We start from the raw sequence: 23,764 nt of genomic DNA on the forward strand, positions 1-23,764 counted from the left end.
TGTTGATTTTCCCTTTAGGAAGAATTTTAAAACACAGCTCTCTAGCTTTTGGGATGCATTCTGAAAAAGACTTACAAAATTCACATACTTTGTGGACTTATAGACTTTTCCCAGAGGAAAAAAACAGCTCTTATTGTGTCCATCATTTAATGGAATAGCTGTGTTACACGACAGACGGCTTTTAAACCCTGGAGATTTTCAATCAGCCACAGGCCTGCTAGATCTAATGCTGGGGTAGCTAAATAAAAATAACCTAACTTCCTCTCTCTCTCATGCACACAGAGAAAGATCTATATACTTGAACAATAGGAATGTGAAAAATAAAGAAAAAGTATAGTAACTATACTAACTATATATCTACTCAGAGACTACAGTAGTTAAGGAAACAACTATGGTTGATCTCACTGTCACCAGTGTAAGAGGGAACTAAGTTGTAGTTTGGATCCAGCTCCACTCTTTATGCCAGAGGGGGTATTTAGTGGAGGTAATAAGCATAATAGCATGCAAAATCCATTTGCCATTCTAATTAAAAGATGTCTATTCCTGTGTACTGGGATCCACATGGACAGATAAGATCTTTAAGAATGGCAACCCAGCCATCACTGTGATAACTGTGCAAAACAACCTGGTAAGGAGTAGGTGACCAATAGCTAGTCTCTTTGGCTATGTCTAGACTGCAAGCCTCTTTCGAAAGAGAGCGTCTAGACTGCACGTTGAACTTTCGAAAAAGCGGCTTACTTTTTCGAAAGAAAGCATCCAGCAAGTCTGGATGCTCTCTTTCGAAGAAGCCCTATTTATATTGAAGAACGCCTTCTTTCAAAAGAGGAACTTTCGAAAGAAGGCGTTCTTCCTCATGAAATGAGGTTTACCGCCATCGAAAGAAAAGCCGCGTTCTTTCGATTTAATTTCGAAAGAACGCGGCTGCAGTCTAGACGCATGTGAGGTTTTTTTCGAAAAAAGGCTACTTTTTTCGAAAAAACCCCTGAGTCTGGACACAGCCTTTGGGTACGTCCAGACAGCGGGCACGATTTCAGCATAATGTTGTATCCCGAAATAGCTTTTTCCACGTCTTAACAGCATGCCCTTTAAATACAATCAAAATAATAGGCTTGCTATTCAGACATCCTGGTAAACCTCATTCCACAAGAATTAAGGGATTTGTTGGAATAGTGGTCCGTTGCAAAATGTTTGACACTATCTAAAATAAGCTTGAAATAAAAATTACGCAATTTGCATAGCTCAAATTGCATAGCTTATTTCGAGCTAGCACCACTGTGTAGATGCACCCTTAGGTGTGGTAGGAAATATCTACCCCTCTATTAGAGCATCTTCCTAGGAAGCATAGGAGTGAAAAGTAGTTATAGCTTGTATACGTCAGCCAAAAACCTTCTAATTATAAAACAACGAGTAGTCCTGTGGCACCTTAGAGGCTAACAAATATATAGGCTCATGAGCTTTCATTGCAGAATTTAGTATTCTGCCTGAAAGATAATCAATCTTTTTAAAATATATAATTTTATTATTTAATCCCTTAACTCTAATATGGATAGAGGGCCTTCATTCCTTAACGAAAAATCTCACACTCATGCCCTCTCCCTCTCTCTCTTCCTCCATCTCTCCCTCCCCCTCCCTCCTCACAAGTCTGTGGTTTGGTCTTTTTCTGCCTACTCATTGTCTATGAAGCTGAACAGGGGAACCAGAGCTGATATCAATTATTTACATTCCATTTGGAAATCTGGCCCCATTGATGCTCCTTCGTAGAGAAAACAAATTCAGACACTTCCAAAAAAATTTCCAAGTGGCTGGCAATCTGTCTTCAAAGGAGCAGAGCTAATTGTCTTGTCCCCGTGGGACAGATCGTTTCTGGATCTCTCAGATAAGGTACCGGAGTATCAAGAAACGACACTCCAGAGGCTCTAATCATATCTACTGCATGGAAGCTATAAAGGACAATGGTTCTACATTTCCCCTGATAGTCCCAACATGGTATATCATTAGGGATCCCCTGGGAGGCCTGTTGTTGTGGTGACAGCAGGGAGAGGAAGCTGGGCCTGCACTATCTGATGTTGGAAGTGTCTGTACTATAGTCAGTGTCCTCCATACACTGCCCGAGGGGAGGCAGAAGAGGAGAAGACATCTGAATTCTAAAGTCAGGAGTGGGCTGATGATGTGGGTTCTAAAGATTAGCCACTATTTTCCATCTGGATTGCTGTCCATCTGGAATCACTCCCGTTGTGGAAATAAGGTAGGAAGAACTGCTTGTCAATGGACATAGGATATTCCAATCCTGCCTGGGTCATTTCCTATATAGAGTATAGGAGAGTTGAGAGAAATTCAGCATGGTTAAGAATTTGTTGGGCAAATTATTGAGCTAACGTATTAATCATGAATTTGAAATAAAAAGTGAAAGATTCCCTAGGACAAAACTCTATAGCAGGGATGTCTTACTGAGACATTGGTTGTAAGGGAGACTGATAAAAACTAGAGGAAATTTCAAAGGCATAGGTGTTTCCCTTCTGCCAGTGACTATCAGGTCTGGTTCTGCCACCAAAATAAGCAAACTGAAGTGTCCAATGCAATGGATCTGTGGATCTTAGCACCAAGAAGAAACAGTTTAAATTATTGAGAACCAACAAAACTCATTAAGCATAATATAGGTTGAACCCTCTTCAGTCTAGCACTTTTTGCTCTGGTAACATCCATGGTCCAGCATGATGTTGGTTAGCCAGATATCCACTTATCATGGGTGTGGCCAGGTTTCCCATAGCCCCATAAAGTTTGTTTACAGCCACTAGTCTTGGCTCTCAGTATTCTGGGCAGTTATTTAGCTAGAATTTGCCCCTAAATGTCTTTTAAGAGCCCAGTAAACAGTGGAAGTGTTGGTAATGCTGCTAGGCAACAATGACAACTTGGACAAATTCACTAGTTCAGCACCAGGCCGGGCCCTGAGGGTGCAAGACTAGAGAGGTTCATTCCATACTTTTCCTTCCATGAAGGAACACAACAATGAGAGGCTTGATATTATATTTACCTGTTTATATGTTCTCTCTGCTACACATAGCAAAAAAAAGAAAATCCATACAAGGGACACACGGACTACAAAACTTATTATAACCATAGAAAGAACTAGTATGTCTCCATTTGACCCAAATGCAATAACACAAAGTTCAGAGGCAGAATGTGTAGCTAGCTGTTCCAAATCTTTAGTTTGGGAAAGTCGAAATATAAATGGTGTGAAACCCAGGATTAAAGAGATTACATTTCCAAAAATCTGGTATCCTATTCCTGGTGTGTAGCTGTTCACCTAAAAATGGAAGATATAAAATTATCCAGAATTAACCTCGTGCCTGTTAATGTCAATAACTTAGTTATTATTTCAGTTTAACAATGATGGTTTTAAAAAAAAAAAAAGCCATACAAGATGTAAAATATTTATTTTATAAACACTTTCAAAAATTTACTGTTACAGAAACTATATATCTCTTTGAATATATAAAATGACTATGAAACTGAAGTTGAGGATGGATAGGTAGCTATAGAAGCAGGTGAAAATACTTTATTTTCAGTGTGTACTAACTAAGTAAATAAATTAAGCCTATAAATTGTTATTTTTGTAAGGACAGGCCATGGGGTAGCTGGGTAATTTTATAAAAAAAATTAGACAACACTTAAATAATATATGTGCCAATTATCCTCATTCCTTTGCTTAAATGTATCTTGTTCTCCTTCCCTGCATCTTTGTCTTTTTAGGTTTTACATTCGTTGCAGGGACATCATCTTCTAAATATTTGTAGAATACCTAGCACCATGGAATCCCAATCCTGTCTGGATCTTTGGGTTTTACTACAAAATAAATGAATAATTGATGACTATGCTATCTCTATGGCTAAGGCAAATGTGACTAAACTAACCTGTAACTGTACTGTCCTCTAACTGTTCATCCACAGAGGATAAAACTCTCATTATTTCTAAAACTAATGATGGTTCTCTTTAGCTAAGCTTTTGTTTATCTGGATTTGCTACTGAAGTCTATTTTTTTTCTCTGCTAGCATCCATATCAGTTCTACTGGTACAGCATATGGGACGGGTAGTCAACAGGCCAAATGTGGACTACCGCATGCTTCTGAACGAATTCCACAACTTTTTATTTATTTATTATCTTTTTTTTTTTTCCTTGGAATCTGAGCCTTGACTATACCCTCATGAAGAAATCTGGACCTTGACAAAAATAATTGACTTACCTTTGGAAATGGGGTCATATCAGTAAGATAATTTTATTTGGAAACATTTTGGTGCAGACATAGCATCCATTTCCTTAAATATTTATTTCTTGAAGTATGCACATTTTTTCTAACCTGAACTATAGTTTTCAGATACTTATATGTATGACTATATCTTATATATAAAATCCAGAAGTGATACTGTTTGTTCCCAAGAGTTGGGAACCAATGGTGATGTTCATAAAATGTTCTATAGCCTGAAAATAAATCCAATAAAAGTAACAATTTAGCTCACTCTATGGATCTATAGTCATTCAAATTTAAAATGCAGTTTTAAGATCTGAGATTCAGTAACTCTTTTAACCACTGTTGGTAACAAAATGAGAATCAAAATAAGATCTTATCAAGGAAGACTGCTAACGATATTTGCTGAAGGTTGTCAGAGAAAATCTGACCAACTTTGGATAAATACTGAGTGCTAATTATAGTTTGCACGAAGTAAAAATAAAAGAATACTCACTCTGTTCATTATCATGCCGCTGATTTCAAGCACTGACATATCAGCCTTCTTGCAATCATTACCCTCCCATACAATAGCGCTTACTTTTTCTAGTCCTGGATTGGAACTATGGAGCCACGGCAAATGACTCTATAGAAAGCAAAGATATTCATTTGTAAATAATAAGTATTGTATGGTTCACCAACAAGATTTACTTCACTGTCAATACTTTTGGCTGACAAAAGAAATTACAGCAGACCATATCTTGAATATAGTTGTGAAGAGCTTTCATGTGTGCCAGTTATCAACCTGTGGGTCAAGACCCCAAAGTGGGTTGTGACCCCATTTTAATGGATTTGTGAAACTAAATTACTAAAACAATCGTTACATTTGGTTAGTTGCAGGGACAAAGTAGAGTGGAATTTTAAAACAATATAAAGGATTTTCCTTTCAAGGCATAAAAACACTCAAGAGCATTTTTTTTTTTTAAATGTACAATTAAACATCTGCAGAAAATCAAAGGCAGCATATCTGGTCTAATACCATTCTACTGTAAGTTTGCTTAAATTTCTTATCAAGAATAAAATAAGTGAAGTGCAACTATAAACAGAACAGAAGATAGTAAACAGTAAAACTGAAAGCTAAAATGAAATCCCTATGTTTAGCACAAATATGTAAATTAATATATTCAGTTTATATTAGAAAGCTATTCTTTTCAGAAGCCATATTTTCATGGTTTTTTAAAATTTCTAACAACATAACTGCTGATTTTTTTAAAAAAATAACTCTAGAAAGTATACACAAATCATACATGCACCAAAATTATAATATTAATAGGTACAAAAACAGAGTATATATTTTAGAAACTGATTAATTTTAAAAACACTTTTAATGCCCATATTTTCCAAATATTCATGTGTATGTATGTAATTTTAATTTACAGCCCATATGTAAACTAAGAAGGTCTCTAAAAAGCCCTGTTTGAACGGTGTCTAATTCAAAGATTAGTTTCTAAAGTCTGCATTGCAGTAATAAAGCATAATCATTCTGATGATCGTGTTCCATCAGTGATTCATGAATGCTACAACTGTCTTACTCTTATCTATTAATAGATAACTGACCTTAAAACAAAAAATCAATCTAAAAATATAATACAATAAAGCTCTGCAGAATCAGAAGCAAGTTAAATGCCAAAATTCAATTTTCTCCCTTGTATGATTCAAGGTATCAAGAACTAGTTAAAGGAAACAATCCAATAACAAATAATACACATTATTACTAAGAAATAATGTGCAACAGATATCTGATTAATGTAGTATGTATAACAAGAGCAATGTTTAAGTAAAAACATTCTCATTTTCTCATGGTTAAATGGGAAAAGAAAGAGTTACTCACCTTGGTGCACTAACGGTGCTTCTTTGAGATGGGTCCCTATGGGTACTCCACTCTGGGTGCTGGTGCGTCCTCACACCGGCGACCGGAGACTTTTTCTAGCAGTTTCTGCCGCACCACGCAGGCACTATAGCACCCTCTAGTGCCATTGGAATTCTTGGGCGCGTGTGTGCGCGGCTCCTCCATTCCTTCTCTACACGCTAGAGTACAAGGCTCCAAAGCAGGGGAAGGAGGGAGGGTAGTGGAGCACCCACAAGGACCCATCTCGAAGCAGCACCGTTATTGCACCAAGGTGAGTAACTCTTTCTTTTCCTTCAAGTGTTCCCTGTGGGTGCTCCACTCTGGGTGACTACAGAGCAGTTGTCAGCTCACGGAGCCATGTGGTAGTCACTGTGGACAACACTGCGTGTCCCACCGCCATGGATGATGCTATAGAAGAAGAGAGTGCATAATGCTGCACAAAGGTGTGGTCGGATGACCAGGTGGCAGCGTCACAAATGTCTTGGAGTGGAAAATTCTGAAGGAAGGCAGTTGTGGAAGCCACAGCTCTGGTGGAGTGAGCCGTGATGCTCTCAGGTAAGTGTTTGTTGTATAAGGTATAACAAATTCGAACGGAGAAAGTAATCCATTTCAAGGTTCTCTGAGATGAGACCACTTGTCCCCTAGATCTTTCGGCGTAGGAGATGAAAAGCCTAGGTGAGGCTCACCATGGTTTCGTGGGGTTAACATAAAACGCCAGTGCACGTTGGACGTCTAAAGTGTGCCATGCTGCCTGGATTAGGTCAGCATGAGGGTTCGGAAAGAAGGCAGGTAAGTGTATATGTTCATTCATGTGGAAAGGTGAAGGTAATTTGGGGAGAAATTTTGGGTGGGGTCAGAGTATTACTCTGTCCTTTGTAAATACAGTATATGGTGGGTCGGCCATCAAGGCCGCCAGTTTGCTCACCCTCTTGCTGTAGGTAATTGTGATGAGGAAGGACACCTTCATGGATAAGTGAGACCAAGAACAGGTAGCCAGCAGTTCAAATAGAGGCTTTGTCAAGCTTTTTAGAACGTGATTCAAATCCCAGATGGGGACCGGTGGACGGACCGGCAGGAAGGTGTTCTGTAGGCCTTTAAAGAAGCGTTTGGTCAATGGGTTAGCGAGGAATGACACGCCATCCGTAGAATGATGAAAAGCCGCTATAGTGGCAGCGTGGACCTTGACACTGCTGAGTGCAAGGCCTGACTGCTTGAAGGATAACAGGTAGTCCAGTAAGGTAGGTAAAGAGGCAGACTGTGGAGGAGTTGCATACAGCCAACTATACCAGTGAGAGAATCGCTTCCATTTGTATAAGTAAGCTCTTCTGATAGAATGTCTTCTATTGTTTTTCAGTATGTCCTTCACCTGTTCCGAGCAGGTAATCTCCGCATCCTGGAGCTATGAAGGAGCCAGGTGTGGAGGTGAAGCTTGACAAGGACTGGATGGAGAGTCCTGCCATGATTCTGCGACAGGAGGTCGTGATGGAGACGGAAGGGATACGGGTCTGTCATCATCATCTTGAGAAGGTAAGGGTACCATGTCTGTCTGGGCCATGCGGGGGCCACTAGTATGACCCGCGCTTGGTCTGTCCTTATCTTGTTGAGGACTCTATGTAGAAGCGGGAAGGGAGGAAATGCGTAGAGGAGAGGGGCATCCCATGTGATAGAAAAGACGTCTCTGAGGGAATGTTTTCCCAGGGCTCCTCTGGAGCAATACAGATGACATTTCCTGTTGTTCTTTGTAATCTCCTTGATCAAGAGCGGGAATGACTGTTGCTAGAGTAACCATCTTGAAATGGTGGTATGCCATGTATTTGTTGAGGCGCCTGAGGTTTAAGATGGGTCGTCACCCTCCCGTCTTCCTCTGGGTAGGAAGTAGGTTGAATAGAAACCCCAGCCCTGGAATTGCAGTGGTACTTGTTCCACTGTGCCGAGTTGAAGACGACATGCAACCTCCTATTGCAAAACGGCCTCGTGAGAGGAGTCCTTGAAAAGGGACAGGGTAGGAGAGTGGGTAGGAGGGATGGAGGTAAATGGGATAGAATGACCGTATTGAATCAGTTCCAGAACCCATTTGTCCAAAGTGATGAGAGACCATTGGTGGAAAAAGGCCCCGAGGAGTTGGTGGAACTGAGGGGTGTCAGTTGGCGATAATGGTCAATTGGCTTTGCGGCTCTCGACCTGACCTTCAAACCTGCTGCTTGCTTGCCGGAGGAAGGGTAGTGAGGTGTTGTTGGTGTTGCCATTGGGGTCTATGCTGCTGCGGTCTTTGTCTTGGGCGGAAGTCATTTCTGGGCTGATGCCTGAAGGTATCTCTGTGGCATTGGTATGGCTTATACCTAATTCTCTTGAAGGGGGGAGTGTACATTCCCAGTGTCCTTAGAGTTGTGCGAGAGTCCTTCATGGAATGCAGCACTTCATCTGTCTTTGCAGCAAAAAGGTTGGTTTGATAGAAAGGTAGGTCCTCAACTTTTTGCTGCAGATCCCTGGGTACCCCAGATGCCTGTAGCCAGGATGTTCTGCAAAGGACAATCGCGGAGGCAGTCATGCGAGCTACGGTGTCCGCTACATCCATGGCGGACTGTAGGGCTGTACGAGAGACGTTGTGACCCTCTTGCATGATGTTAACAAGGTCGGCCTCTTATGCTCTGGGAGGTGTTGGAGCAGATCCTGTAGCTTTGAATAATTAGCGTGGTCAAAGTCTGCGAGCATGGCTATGTAATTCGCAACTCTCAAAAGTAGCGTGGGCGATGAATAAACTTTACGCCCCATAATGTCCACCTTTTAATGGTCCTTATCTTGTGGAGTGGTCCTGAGATTGGGTTGTTTGCCCTTGTGTAGTACCAAATCCACCACTAAGGAATTCGGAAGTGGGTGAGTAAAGAGGAAGTCCATGTTTTTAGGAGCAATGAAGTATTTGTGATATACTCTTTTATTCGTTGGGGTGATGGATGCGGGAGTTTGCCAGATGTCATCGGCCAGGTCCATGATAGCTTCATCCATTGGGAGAGCGAATCTGGAGGTAGCTGTAGGCTGTAATGTGCGGAGAAGGAAATATTGTTTCTCCTGCACTCTCTGGAGATCTCTTTGTTGAACTATAGCCACCCTTTTCAAAAGATCTTGAAATTTCTTAATGTCATCACCAGATGGTGCAGCTTCTGGTGTGACCACTTCGTCTGGAGATGAAGACGAGATATCAAGTGGTGACCTAATCTCTCCTTCAGAGAGAGGGAGTCATGTGCTTCCGAGGGGGCTGGAGAGTTCGGCTCGGTGGAAGAGATCGTGGTGGCAGGCGAGGCAGGAGGTGACCTAGAAATGGTAGAAGGCGCCCGATGGTGGCCCCGTTTCAAACGCCGCTCCCAGGGTTGCCATGGGGTGGTGTATGGCGGTGGTGGGTAGGTGTATTGCTTGGCATACCATGGATGTGGAGGAGGAGAGTATGCGTATTGAACCACAGCAGGCTGCCAGGAGGGAGGTCTATGCTCCAGGCTAGAGTGCCACGAAGAAAATTTGCTCCGTGATTTGGTGCCGATATCACTGGGGGAGCGAGAGACGACCGAAGAGCGGCGGGACCTCACTGAATAAATGGAGGAGCCCAGGGAAGGTGGTGCCGATGACATGCGGCTTTGGACTGGGGATCAGTGTCATTCATGCCTCCCGGTCAGTGCCGTACGGTATGGTGTAGGTGGTGCTGGGGCCGGTGCAAGTAATGGTGGTGACGACGGTGCCGGGGGTTGTTCAGGTGCCGAACTACTCGGCGGTGGCATGTCAGTGTGGGCCTTCTTCAGCACCAGGCCAGGAGCCGGTTTCACATGGTGCTTCGCCCGATCTTTGTGGCAACTTGTCCGTGCAGTCAGCACCAAGGGTGCCTCCAGTGCCATACTAGTCAGTGCCGCCAATCTCTGTCTTGGCTCAAAGTGAGCTCTCTTGTGCGGTGCCCATGACTTAGGCAATGCTGCCCCCAAAGTTCCAGGCCTGGCCTCAGTGCTAACCCGTGCTGCCGCCGGCGCCGAGGGTAGCAATGGGCTTGGGGGTAGACCAGTTTTTGAAGAGTTGCGGGGCCAGAGTGGGTAGAAGGAGGATTTTTTGCCATACCTTTACTCAACTGAGCTGATCTTGAAGGCGTAGGAGAGTCCTCCGAGGATGGGCGAAGGAACTTCTCGTACAACGTCTTGAGTCTGTTAGCTTGGTCTTGGCGTGCCCTTGCTGTTAATTTCGAACAGTAGGGGCACTTTTGAGTTTGGTTCGCCTCCCCTAGGCACTTAATACATTTGGAGTGCCCGTCCGAAGCAGGCATGGCATCCCGACATGACTCTCACCTCCTAAAACCCAGGGAACTGGGCATGAGGGGGTTGGGGAAAAGCGGCAAAGTGCAACAAGGACTTTTTTCCCCCCTTAAACTTGACAGGGGAAGAGAAGAGGGCTAAAAAACTTGGATTATGAGGAACTATTTTTTCAACAGGAATAAGGAGAACAGTTGGCTCCGTCTACTGCTGAGGACGGTAGAGAAGGAACTGAGGAGCCACACCATGCACGCGCCCAAGAATTCCAACAGCACTAGAGGGCGCTATGGCACCTGCGTGGCGTGGCAGAAACTGCTAGAAAAAGTCGCCGGTCGCCAGCGCTAGGACACACCAGCACTCAGAGTGAAGCACCCATGGGGACCACTCAAAGAAGAAGTTAATCAAATTACAAAAGTATGCAATTTGATTAAAGGTATCATATGCACTCTAAGGCCTGTAGTACACTTATTTGACACTTGGAAGGATTTTCCTAAACAGCATGGCACAAAATTAAGTGTTAAAACAGATATTATTGGTGTTCTACTATAGTTCAAGGAAGGATTAAATGACATGTGAATGTTCACAACTTTCAAAAATGAGTGAATGATTATTGCTTAGGAATAGTATAGCAGTATTTACATTTTTTATAGTTATATTTCTATCTTACACATAACCAATGGAAGAAGATTCACACAAATGAAAGGCACACACACACACAATACTGAGTACATAAACCAGAAGATATGTCACAAGGGATTGGTTTTTCTACAGTAGAAAAAAAAAGATGTTTGGCAATTATATTGAAGCCAAACATCTGAAACCCTTCCCTTCTTTAGAAACAATCCCAGCACAGATTATTAAAAACTGGAATTCCATCCCAAAGAAATTCTGATACTTCAACATATGTTTTTGTCCTGAGTCACAATGAAAAAGTTTAAATACTGAAATTTTTTAGAACAAAATGCTCCAAAAAATGTAATTAGGAAGTGTTTTGACATTCTGAATGTAAATGATTGATTTCCCTCTTAGTTGAGCACTGAATTATGCTCACTAGAACTGCAGCATACTGCGGTACCTTACGAGAGTTGTAGTTTTGGTGCTTCACGATCTCCATATTTCCCGTATGGGCTAGGCTCCCTAGCTGGACTACATCTTCCATTATACTATTTTCCATAGTTTATAGGATTTAAATCAGATCTTTGCAACTAATCCATCATTTAATTTCTGGTTTTTTTCATATAATGTAAGTGTCTCTCCCCCTCTTCTAATTCCTGAACACTTTATAAAGCTGTTAGGACTACAGATAGCAAGTACTCCATTAGATAACAAAAATCTTAAAGGACACCAACCTGATGAAATGGGTCATCTCTGTATTCTTTTTTCACACATGGATTAACTTGAGGGTTTTCAACATCTGTCTCACTGGTGCAGGAAGAGCGGCACTCTGCACAGTGCAACAGGTCTTCCCACAGCACATCTTCAGTTTCCGATTCTGGCCTTGTGCTCTCAGAATCCTGTCTGGAACTTGAACACCGAGAACTGCAACTAGTCCCTGATTTAGGGGGATCCTGCAATTAAGATATACACTGGCATTAATCCAGTTTGCATAGTCCACCCTATTTCAAATGCCAATTACCAAATTAAACACACACTCATTTTTAAACCAAGATTATTGTCCAGTTTCACTGGAAATAAGAATAAACAGTATAAGAATCATTAAGAAGAACTAAAATTAATTTGTTCAAATGTCACTGTTTCATTGTAGACTACAAATAATTATTACACACTGCAGTGCAAATATTCCAGTACAACCTCTTCCACATAAGTGTTCTAGATGTGAAAAATAATTTGAGGTGTGGGTCATGTACATAGAATTAACACAGTGTAGAATTAACACCACACTATTTTAACAGAAAAAAGAAAAGCTGAAAAGCCAAATCAGTTCTTTTTTCACTGGAATTAATTCAGGTGCTACTTAAAATCCCATTCTTATATGTTTATGACTCAGTGGAGGCTGGTGTAGCGTATAACTCTGAGCTCAAGGAGGTTGATGTGGAAAGTGGTTTTGGAAGTGGACCATAGTCCCTGCATAGTGATTTGTCCTATGTGTGCTCCATATTCTGTGACAGGATGCATTAGTTGTGATGGTGATGGGAGAGAGGGGCGAGGGGGGACGGGAACCCCTTTGCATATGTGTAGTGGGATGGTCCACCACAGTAGTGTGTCTTTGTAGAAGGCATTGTGAGGTACTTTAGAAGTATGCACCATTTTGGTTTGTATACTGAAGATGGCCAGATTTAAAGGCCTCTCATGTGCAGGCGGGCATTGGTGACACCAAAGGTAGAGGCTGCCATGTGCCCCAGTAGCTGGAAGCAGTCACTACCTGTGTCCTATGGGCGGATGTGAATGGAGTGTCTGAGATTGAAGATTGCTCTGAATCTTTCCTGTGGCAGTGAGGCTCGACCAGCAGTGGAGTCGAGAAAGGTGCCTAAAGTGGATTTGTGGGGTAGGTGTTAACACTGACTTGTCTCTGTTTCTTTGTATGCCCAACTTTTGGAAATACTGTATTGTCATTGATGTTGCATGAAGAGCATGAGAATGGGTTGGAGACTTCAGCAGACAATCAGCCAGCTTATGGGAAGATTATCAGGTTACCACTGCCAGTAGCTTTGAAAACACTCATGGCACTGTGGAGATACCAAAGGGAAATAGAGTGTATTGATAATGGTCATTCAAATGTAAATCTGAGGAACTGCCTATGTGCTGGGCAGACAGTAACATGAAAATATGCATCTTGGAGGTCAACAGCTGAAAAACAATCTCCTTGAGCCAGTGCTGGGATTACTGTGGAAAGAGTGACCATCCTGAATTTTTGTTTTTATTGATATTTGTTCAATATGGAGGTCTAAAATGGGTCGCCATCCCCCATTTTTCTTTTCTGTCAAGAAATAACATGAATAAAACCCTTCCTCCCTGTGCTGAATAGGCACTGGCTCTACAGCTCTTAGGTGGATAAGGCATTGCACCTCTGAACAGAGTAATAACATGTGAGAAGGGTCCCTGAAGAAGGTCAGGAAGAAGTGGTGGTTTGGGGGAAGGAATGTGAATGAAAATGGTGTATCCAGATTGAAAGATCTCCAGGACCCAACAGTCTGAAGTGATAGCTTGTGGAAGAATGGTCATAAACAGAAGATGAAGGATTGGTTAGTCACTGTAAGCACTGTGGCCTCATTGCTCTCGAACAATGCCTCAAATTTGCTTACTGGAGGCTGCAGGTTGGGTCACCCCAAGAGCTGGAGGGCAATGTCTTTGGGCTCTGGGTCTCTAGCATTGTTGGTAATGAGTATCATATTGTCTTTGCTGCGCTTGGTACGAGTAATAGAGGTATCACTGTCATTGGTTTGGTTGATACCTATATTTTTCTTCTTTCACATAGGTGTTTATATGCCCAAGGATCTCAGGGTTGCTCAAGAGTCCTTCATGGAGTACAGGACCTCATTGGTGTTGGCAGCAAAGAGTTTATGCCCATTAAATTGAAGATCCTCTATTTGCAGTGTGGTTTTCCGTTGGGAAGGAGGAAGATGCAAGCCAGGACACATGACACAAGATGACCGCTATGGCTATGATGTGGACACAGATGCCAGATTCATCTAGTGCAGCTTGGAGCACTGTGTGGGATATTAACTGACCTTCAGAAACCAGGGCCTTCAATTGAGGTTTCTTCTCTGAGGCATGTCATCAATAAAAGTTTGTATTTTGGAGGAGTTTCTGTGGTATTTTGCTAACTCAGCCGCATAACTGGCCACCTAGAATTACAAGGTGGAGGAAGAATATATTTTACGTCCAAATGCTTCCATTTTTAAAATTATCTTTATCAGATGAAAAGGTCTTGAACTGTTGCTGTTGCTTGTTCTTTTCATTAGCTGTTTCCTAATGAGTAGGGAGAAGGGTGTGTGTAGAGGAATTCAGTATTCTTAGAGGACACGAAGTACTTCTGGTCCATGCACTTGCTTGTGGGTGTGAGGAAGGCAAGGCTCTGTGATATAGTTTGTGCAGGCTGTAGGGTGGCTACATTAATGAGGTGTACTATTTTGGACGTAGTAGTGTACTTGCAATATGTCCGTAGCTCATGTTGGTTATCCTAGACTTCTTCCTAAGCAATACTGAGTTTGTCCACCGCCCTCTTAAAGAGATCCTGAAATTGGAAGAGTCCATCTGTAGATGTAGATATGATGGGCAATTCAGCTTGTTGAGGTGAAGGGGGTGCCCCAGTGACCATAGGTAAATCATCCTCTGCGATTTGTTTGTATGTCCAGTATAGATTCAGTACTAGAGTCTACCTCCACTTGAAGGGTTGGTGGAGGAGGGTTGTGGACTTGCCTCCATGTACCAGAATGGTTAGTGTGTCGCACTCTGTAGTGTTCTCTGTTACTCCAGTATGGCAGGTAGCCAGGGAATGGCATAGGTGGTGCCATCCAGGGGTGGATATTCCAAAGGTATTGTGTGGCAGGTGTACTTTGCCTGCATGGGTCCCTATACCTATAGGGTGGAGAAAGGTCTTTGTTCTCCAAGTCATCTTATAGTCAGTCGTGGGGGACTGACTATATTGTGCTTGTAGCTCTGGAGAGGAGATCCTAGAGATGGGAAGAGCATGAGATCAGCTGCACTGTGGAACTGGTGCTGAGCAGAGCCAAACTACAGTATATGTTCTGGAGCAGAGTGGGACTACAGTGTTGTGCTGAAGTGAGCTGGCAACAGTGAAAGCTGAGGAGAGTGTTGGTGCCCTATGAGTCACAGCTGTTTGTTGCTGCATTGTTGAGGAAACATCCAAGGCTGAAATGGAATGTCAGGATCAAAGGCAAGTGCTGCTTTGGTATTTGAATAGGCTGCTGTGAGCCTGAGGCTGGCACTGGGGTCACTGAGGGGACCATAGGTGCATACTGAGAAGCGGCCAGCTGAAAGCCCTTTGCCTCAGCACCTTGAGAAGCAGTTGCCAACTGATGGTACCTGAGGTGCCTGCGCAGTTAAAAGTGGCTGACACGGATGAAACTGAAAGTCTGTGTTTCTTTGCTCTGCAGATTTTTTCCTAAACGTTGAGAGTTTTTGTTAAGAGTCTGCAGAGGATCGGATGCAAGTCTGAGGGAGTCCTAGAGCAGTGAAGTATCAGAGGGATAGCCGTGTTGGTCTGAATCTGCAAAAGCGACGAGGAGTCCTGTGGCACCTTATAGACTAACTGAAGTGTAGGAGCATAAGCTTTCGTGGGCAAAGACCCACTTCGTCAGATGCATCTGTCGAAGTGGGTCTTTGCCCTCGAAAGCTTATGCTCCTACACTTCAGTTAGTCTATAAGGTGCCACGGGACTCCTCGTCGCTAGAGCAGTGAGAGCTTCAGATGCAGCTTCCTGTTCGAGTCCATGTTTTTAATTTTTGATATAGTGAGCACATTTTGGGGGGGACAGGAGAGTCTCCCTCAAATACCTAATGCACTGAGAGTGACCATGAGATACAGAGATGGCCTCTTTAGAAGAGGAACACCTCTTGAAACCGGGAGAGCCTGGCATGTTGAAACAAATGAGTGGTTTTTTTGTTTGTTTTTTAAAGGAAGAAGAAAAATACTGTTATGTAACTATGTATAAACTAAGTAACTATGTTGCTGAGGTGAACAGCATGACAGCTGTACTCCGTCTCTGGCCTGGGACAGTAGAGAAGGAATTGAGGCTCCCAGCCCGTGCACGTGCTAGTTATACAGGCAAAGTGCATGTACAGCCTGGGAGGTATGGGTACTGCTGATAAATCTCTGATGAAAGGCGCTGGGATGCATTTTGACCTGAGTGGAGCACCCACAGAGACATTTGTTGAAGGAGAATGTTACATACCCACATACCCATATTTAGGAGATCATCCACATTGGTGGATCCTCTCACAATGGAGCTTAGATGTAGAATCAAATTCTCTTGTACGCTCAAAGTCACCCTCAAATGGGCCAACAGATTTATTGGAGATTATGGTAAAAGAAGGTTGTCATGATTATGAGGGTTAGCCAGCAGCCTGGGGATTAAGGGGTTAACTACACCTAGCCAGGTGGAGTGACCAATAGGAAAGTAGGTGGGACTTTTCAAACTGGGACAAAGGAATTTGGGTTTTTTTTCTTTTCTTTGTCCTTTTGTCTCTCTGAGAGAGTTCTCTGCAGCTACAGAGAGGGACAAGCATGTCTCTCTCTCTCTCCAAGACACCATTCTTCATTTTCTGTAAGTAGGGTAAAGTTTAGGTAGTTTCATTAGGTTTTATTGTGTTATGGATTGGGTATGGGATCTGAGATCTGGCACTGCCTAAAAGATGTTTTGGCTTTTCTTTGTAACTAAGTTCTAGGCCCATGGAGTTTCTCCATGAGTATATTTTGTTACCTTCCTCTCTAGTCATTATACTTGCAACCAGAATATTGTTGTAATAATAAAAGTTCTTTCTTTTCTTTTATTAACCTGGCAGTGGTTAATGGTGTGCCCTGATTTTTGTTTTAGGGGGAAGATTTCCCAAATGATCTTTCCCCTCGTTTCTTTAGCAACATTTGGGTGGTGGCAGCGGAAGTTTTATTCCCAAGATCTAGGGTTTTTAAGATCTTGGGGGAAGTTTTATACCAAAGCCTGGTAGATAAGGCTTTGGGGTACACTTGCTGGCCCCCACTTCTGCATTTATCATGCCAGAGTGGGGAAGGAGCTATGACAAGGTGCAGCCTGAACTATGGCATGTGGAAAGCACTCGCATCAACCCAATAATGACTAAAAGCGAAAACAAATGACTGGGAAACAATCTGCCAAATCTCCATCAAAAAAGGGTTTTTTTCAAACATAAGAGGAAACCACTATTTTTTTATGCCATCTCTACACTATGTGGAAGATAGATGCTGCCATGATGGATCTTCTGGAGTTCGATTTAATGGGTCTAGTTAAGACTTGCTAAAGCGAACTCAGAGGGTGCACCCATTAGCGACTGGTACTCTTTCTCTTGGGAGCATTTGCTCCTGTTGGCCTCCCACTGTAGGGACAGTGGGGAAACTTAAATCAAGGTACATCGACTCTGGCTACATAATTAATCTTGATTCAACCTTCCCTTTTAGTGTAGAGCTGACCTCTGATGACTGCATCTCCAAAGGTATTTGCTACATAATGGGGCTGCTTTTAGAAGGCAAAACAGGAAGCAGAAAAACTTTGATATAAGAGGTATATTATGGGGTATTAGAGCATAGCAACAGACCAATTATCCATACTAGCATTTCCCATCCCGTTGCAATGGTAGATGTACACATGGCCTCTTCCCTCCCCGCTGTTCCCAGGGGCAGGGAGGCTTGGGCCAGCTCAGACCATGTGGCTGCTTCCCTTCCTACTGCTCCAGGGCCAGGGAGGCTGGACCCATGTGGCCTCCTCCCTCCCCGCTGCTCCTGGGTTTGGGGAGGCTCAGGGGGAGTAGGTGTAGGGAGGCTCGGGCCATGCGATCTCTTCCCTTCCTGCTGTTCTCAGGGGCCTGGGGGGGGGGGGGGGAAGAGAGGGCTTGGGGCTGCGTGACCTCTTCCCTCCGGGGGGTGCTGAGGCATGTGCAGGCTCAGCATGCTGGTTTCCTTCCCCGTGGTGAGGGTGGGACTGGGGGCCTGCCTTCACCTAAAAACTTCTCAAGTCTTCTCAAATATTCTCTGTGACAGACCGCATGACGGATTCCTCCCCTTTTAGAATAGCATAGATATGGATTGTGGGACCTTTTCTCCCAATAAGTGAAAAATATGGTAAATTTTAAACTGACTTTTGTATAAACTGGACACCTAATCACAATCATCAAAGAAAGACATCTGACAAAGTAGTTTTTATGCATGGACGTTTATGCCCAAATAAATCTGTTAGTCTTTAAGGTGCCACGGGACTCCTAATTGTTTTTGCAGTTACAGACTAACATGGCTGAGAAAAAGAGGGTTAATTATTTCACAAGATTATTTTAATGAGCAGAATGAATTATTAATGACAACTGCCTGTTAACAGAAGATCACTAAATTCCAGTGATCCATAATGCATTCAGAAGATCAATGAAACACTGGCAAATTTCAGTTACGAAAAGGACTTGTAGGAAAAGAACATACCTCCACAGCGTAGTGTTTCTTATAATGGTGCGACTTTCTGTTTCGAAGAGCACAGTCACTAGAAGCACGTTCTACATTACGGCGTAAGAGATATCCAGATTCAGCTCCCTCCTCACTTGAAACTTCATCAGATATATTTGTTACTGTCCTTTGTGTATCCTAGACCAATTAACAATTTGCTATTAGTAAATCACAGTGTTGTTTCATAATGGTCTTTTAATTCATCTTAAGTACTGCAATTAAGTTTATTTCATGAATAATTTTAATTAAATATTTAATAATCCCTTTTTGCTGAGTAGACCACAGGAAACAGTTTTCCCTCTTTTAGACTACAAGAAAAAGGCACAGGAAGAGATATACTACCAAAGATAACATATTTTTTCTTTTTTGCTAATGTTAGCAGGCCTAATGGGAAATGCCACACATGTTTATATTTCATTAGAAATTATTTTACCTGGACAAAACTTTTTTTTGTAATTTATTCTAAATTTTAAAAGATCTTCCCTCCCCACCCAAACAAACACCCCTTCTAAGAGATAGAATAAAAAGCTGCTCTTCATTTTCTTTCCATTACTTTCCTTAAATGATACACTTCCAAATCTTTATGTACCAAGAATGAATAATGCAAGAATTGTTTTGGGGAGAATGAAGTAAGATGAAATAGGACAACTGAGAGCTATCACATCTAGCCAGCCAAGCTCTCTGTTGAACAACACATGCTTCCTCCTCATTATGCCCTGCTCTCTGAAGCCTACCTTTCTTCTCTCCAATCACCTCTGTGTTCTGCCTTCCAGAAAGTCTTTTTCCTTCCATAACGAAGGAAACAAATCACTTGCAGATCTCAGTACTTATGCACAGGAGAAGGGAAAAGAGAAACTATAAACAAGAAGGATTGGCAGAGAAATCTTTTGATGATATAGGGGGCTGTTTGAATTTTCAAAGTCACCATTAATGTGAAATTTGTCTAATAGTAGCAGAGAGATTGGCCCACATCAGAGGAAAAAATCTAACAGAGGCAGGTGAGGTAGAAACAAAGTCTTCTCATGAAGGACAAAACAAATAAGAAATACAAGGACACATGATGATGAGTCAAGTTGAAAAAAGCAGAGACTCTAAAAGTCAGTTAAATGAAGTTCTGGTGACAGGAGTTGAACCGAAGATATGCAGCTGCCCAATCCTAGGTGACCAGTTCTGCGTCTATGGCAAAATATTTATGAAGTAAAACTCACATGAATTACAACAATTTAGATGTAATAAAATATTTTCTCAAAAATAATATTTTGCCTTTGGGATAACCTAAGTTGTACAATATGGTATGTCATGTCCAAAGGAAGAATGACTCCAGACATAACTACAAAAAGTTTCAAGTCAAAATTCAGTTGTTTGTAGTACATTTTGTAAACTGAAAATTTTATTTTACTTTTTTTTATTAAAATACTGCTCTAACATTTTTCACACGTGTGAAGGAAGAAAATATTGATAGAGAAGCAAAGAGAAAACATAAGGAAAAATTTAAGAGTGAGAAATCCAGAACTAGATCTTGCACTTAGGCCCTTAGTATCCCAACAAAAGTTATATTTTAAACTTTTTATTTAATAAAAGCAGGGTCATGATCTAAATATGAACTTTCCAAATTGTCACAGAAATAAAATGTGCATGTAACTCAATACATTACTGTTAGTTATGTAAATCTGTTTCTAGAAACAATGAACTAGGCTTACTTTGTGATGATTATGATTGTTGTAAGTGTTTCTTAGAGTACCAGCGTTCCAACCTCCCTCTTCTGACCTAATCACTTCACAGTGGAGCTCATGGGTCTGTACTCCATCTTCACTGCTTTTGCCTGTCTTTTTCCCATCAAGGGAGACATAGCCATTATCAGTCTCTGTTGATTTATCTATTGAATTCTTTGCTTTCTTTGATCTACATTTAAAACAAAACAAAAAACAAACTTGCACATAAAATTACTATATGATTGGTATTGTCTATGTTCTCTTACCCTTCTCCCTGAACTATTTATTTGACTTCACTATTGAGATGAAAACTAGTAATCTAAATCAAGAATCAAATTCAGTAATATCTGTGCTACTTTTCGCCATCTAAAGCTTATCTGTTACAACTGTACGAATATAGAATACCAAATTACACATCCAGCACACGAAGGTAAGATTATATATTATGCTACTGAAATGAGACAAAACCCAATAAAACCTATATTTTTACCAAAAAAGGATTTATAACAGCAATATGACAAAGCTAACTGTATGTTCTTATGTTAACAGAAATGCAGATGTATGCCCAAATAGTTCTTTATTCTCAGGAATTTTTAAATTGTACTAATTTAACCTAAATGTTCATATTCCTTGCACATCCATGCAAGGAGCATGAATGAATAATACAATGATGTAAAATTAAAGCTGCTATCCAAAAGTTTAACTTTTTGACCAAAGTTCTCTTTACTTCATCAGCACTCTAAAAGTTTATGCTAATTAGGACATTTCCAGATGAGCAATCCAGATTGTTGCAGTCTCCCATATTACCTGCCTATAGTATAAATGACTATTAGGGTACGTCTAGACTACAGGCCTCTGTCGCCAGAGGCATGTAGATTAGGCTACCAGGCATAGTAAAATGAAGCAGCGATTTAAATAATTGCCGCTTCATTTAAATTTACATGACTGCCGCGCTGAGCCGACAAACAGCTGATCAGCTGTTTGTCGGCTCAGCGCGGCAGTCATGTAAATTTAAATGAAGCGGCAATTATTTAAATCGCTGCTTCATTTTACTATGCCTGGTAGCCTAATCTACATGCCTCTGGCGACAGAGGCCTGTAGTCTAGACGTACCCTTAGTGTTAAAGCTCCTTGGCTAAGTCTTCCCCTTCAGAAGCACAAAATAGTAGAGCAAATATATATATAGCCTATATCAAATAACATGCTGTAAGTGAAGGCAGGGAGGATTTAGGACAGGAAGAGAGAGACTGGGAATTAGAATAATATTAGTTCTACAAACTAGAATGAACTTCTCTGTCACGTGTTCTTCTGTTCCTATCGTGCACTCCAACATCTCAGAGTAAGAAGCAGACATAGTAACAAGCGGAAATTCCAAGAAATTCTTAGTATAGTGGAGTTTCCACTTGTTACTTCCAAATTATAACTTGATATCCATGGTGACATTTCCAACTGGTGAGAGTGAAAGAGCAGTGGCTAATTTACCAACTGATGAGACAGGTGGCTCAGATCTACAAGCCATTAAGGCTGACGTGCTGTACATATGGCTTATAGGCACAAGTGGCACTGTTAGATCAAAATCTTTATGTAATAAGCAATGGAGATCTTGTAACAGGACAAGGTGGCACCCCTCTAAATTCTACAGTCTTTCAATTTCCATGCCATCAGAAATGTATTCTGGACAGATGAACTGAATGAAGGCATAAAGTTAAAAGATTTTCTTTGGGAAGTATATTCAATTGCCAGGAGATGGTTACACATGAGAAACCAAGATCATCAGGTTACCTAGAATGATGATGATGATGATGATAATCCATTTTGTGTGACTTATTATAAACATGGGGACTAGGAGAATGGGATGAATGCAGTAACTTTGTCTTATAAATTGGGAGAGCTGAGTTCCCTTATTTCTCTATTCTAATTTTACTTTCTCCAGATCAAGGGATGTTGTACTTTCCCAGTGTGTCCACCTCCTCCAAATTTGCAGACACCTATTTCCAAGCTCTAAGCTGAACGGTACACATTCATCTAAGAACTCAGGTTCAAATTCCTAGATAAGTGTTGAATGAACTTTGCCACTTTGCTAGTGACATACCAGTCAATCAAATAGTTGTTCCAGTCTTTGGTAAAGGCCACTGGAGACAATCTATCCCGGGATGGCCAACCCGCATCTCGCAAGCTGCATGCGGCTCTTCTCCCCCGAAAGTGTGGCTCATGGAGCCGCTTCTGTGCCCCTCACCCCCCAACAGCCTCCACCCCCGTGCTTACTGGGGGTGGCAATTCAAAATGGCAGCTGTCAACAGAAGCCTGATATGGGCAAAAAGCCTACGCTTATTTCTTAAAGGGGCAGCCTCTTTTTTTTTTTTGCGCACTTGACAATTCTGGTGCAGCTCTTCACATTTTTTTCCCCCTGCCACTGTTTCGGCTCTCTTTGTTAAGTGGATTGGCCACCCTCATCTATTCTCTGAAGAACTAATTGAGATTACACTAGTCTACAATTTTTTAGACGTCATCTGCTTCAGAGATAAAATATGCTATTTATTATGTATTTTGATATGCTGAATTCAAATATGACAATCAAAACAACTGATTGGCTACTGTTTACACTTAAAAGATATTTAAGTTTTTACATTTTACATCTATGTATATTGTATAGATAGTAGAGTTTTAATCATAAATTGTAAACCTAGGTCTTTTCATGTGTTTATGGTTGCTTTACATGATAATATTTCACCTGTCCTGTTTATGTAACACTTTCAAAATCAGCAAAAGGGTTATATAAATAAAATGTATGATGAAACAAAAGGCAAAAAACTATTATGTACATAGTTTAGTCCTATTCAGTGTCTACTCAGCGCTTCTTGGCTTGTCTCTTGTATTCATTAAATGGAGCATCTCTTGTCACTGTCCAGCAATAGTCTGCAAGCATTGATGGGCTCCATTTGCCCTGATAGCGTTTCTCCATTGTTGCAATATCCTGGTGAAATCGCTCTCCGTGATCATCGCTCACTGCTCCGCAGTTCGGTAGAAAAAAAATCTAGAAGAGAGTGCAAAAAATGTATCTTTAGTGACATGTTGCAACCAAGGCTTTTGTATGCCTTGAGGAAGTTTTCCCACTAACAACCTGTAGTTGTCTGCCTTGTTGTTTCCGAGAAAATTTATTGCCACTAACTGGAAGGCTTTCCATGCCATCTTTTCCTTGCCACGCAGTGCATGGTCAAATGCATCATCTCGAAGAAGTTCACGAATCTGAGGACCAACAAAGACACCTTCCTTTATCTTAGCTTCACTTAACCTTGGAAATTTTCCACAGAGGTACTTGAAAGCTGCTTGAGTTTTGTCCATGGCCTTGACAAAGTTCTTCATCAGACCCAGCTTGATGTGTAAGGGTGGCAACAAAATCTTCCTTGATTCAACAAGTGGTGGATGCTGAACACTTTTTCTCCCAGGCTCCAATGACTGTCGGAGTGGCCAATCTATCTTGATGTAGTGGGAATCT

General features: G+C 41.7%; 1 protein-coding gene across 5 annotated transcripts in view; it reads right to left on the reverse strand.

Moving 5' to 3' along the window:
* The window catches only part of PHTF2 (putative homeodomain transcription factor 2), a 132,335-nt gene that overhangs the window by 24,852 nt on the left and 83,719 nt on the right, over positions 1-23,764 (reverse strand). For 4 of the 5 annotated variants that reach the window (XM_006117154.5, XM_075926619.2, XM_075926638.2 and 1 more), the window contains 5 exons: positions 20,258-20,459; positions 18,537-18,695; positions 11,765-11,983; positions 4,741-4,869; positions 3,032-3,304 (listed from right to left, as the gene is read on the reverse strand). In XM_006117154.5, coding sequence (XP_006117216.2) covers positions 3,032-3,304; positions 4,741-4,869; positions 11,765-11,983; positions 18,537-18,695; positions 20,258-20,459 — 982 coding nt within the window. The remainder of the gene's footprint in view (positions 1-3,031; positions 3,305-4,740; positions 4,870-11,764; positions 11,984-18,536; positions 18,696-20,257; positions 20,460-23,764) is intronic. The other variant, XM_075926646.2, reaches the window with a different exon arrangement.

Source organism: Pelodiscus sinensis, chromosome 1 (assembly GCF_052426305.1).
Source record: "Pelodiscus sinensis isolate ZL-2025 chromosome 1, ASM5242630v1, whole genome shotgun sequence".
Classification (NCBI taxonomy): Eukaryota; Metazoa; Chordata; order Testudines; family Trionychidae; genus Pelodiscus; species Pelodiscus sinensis.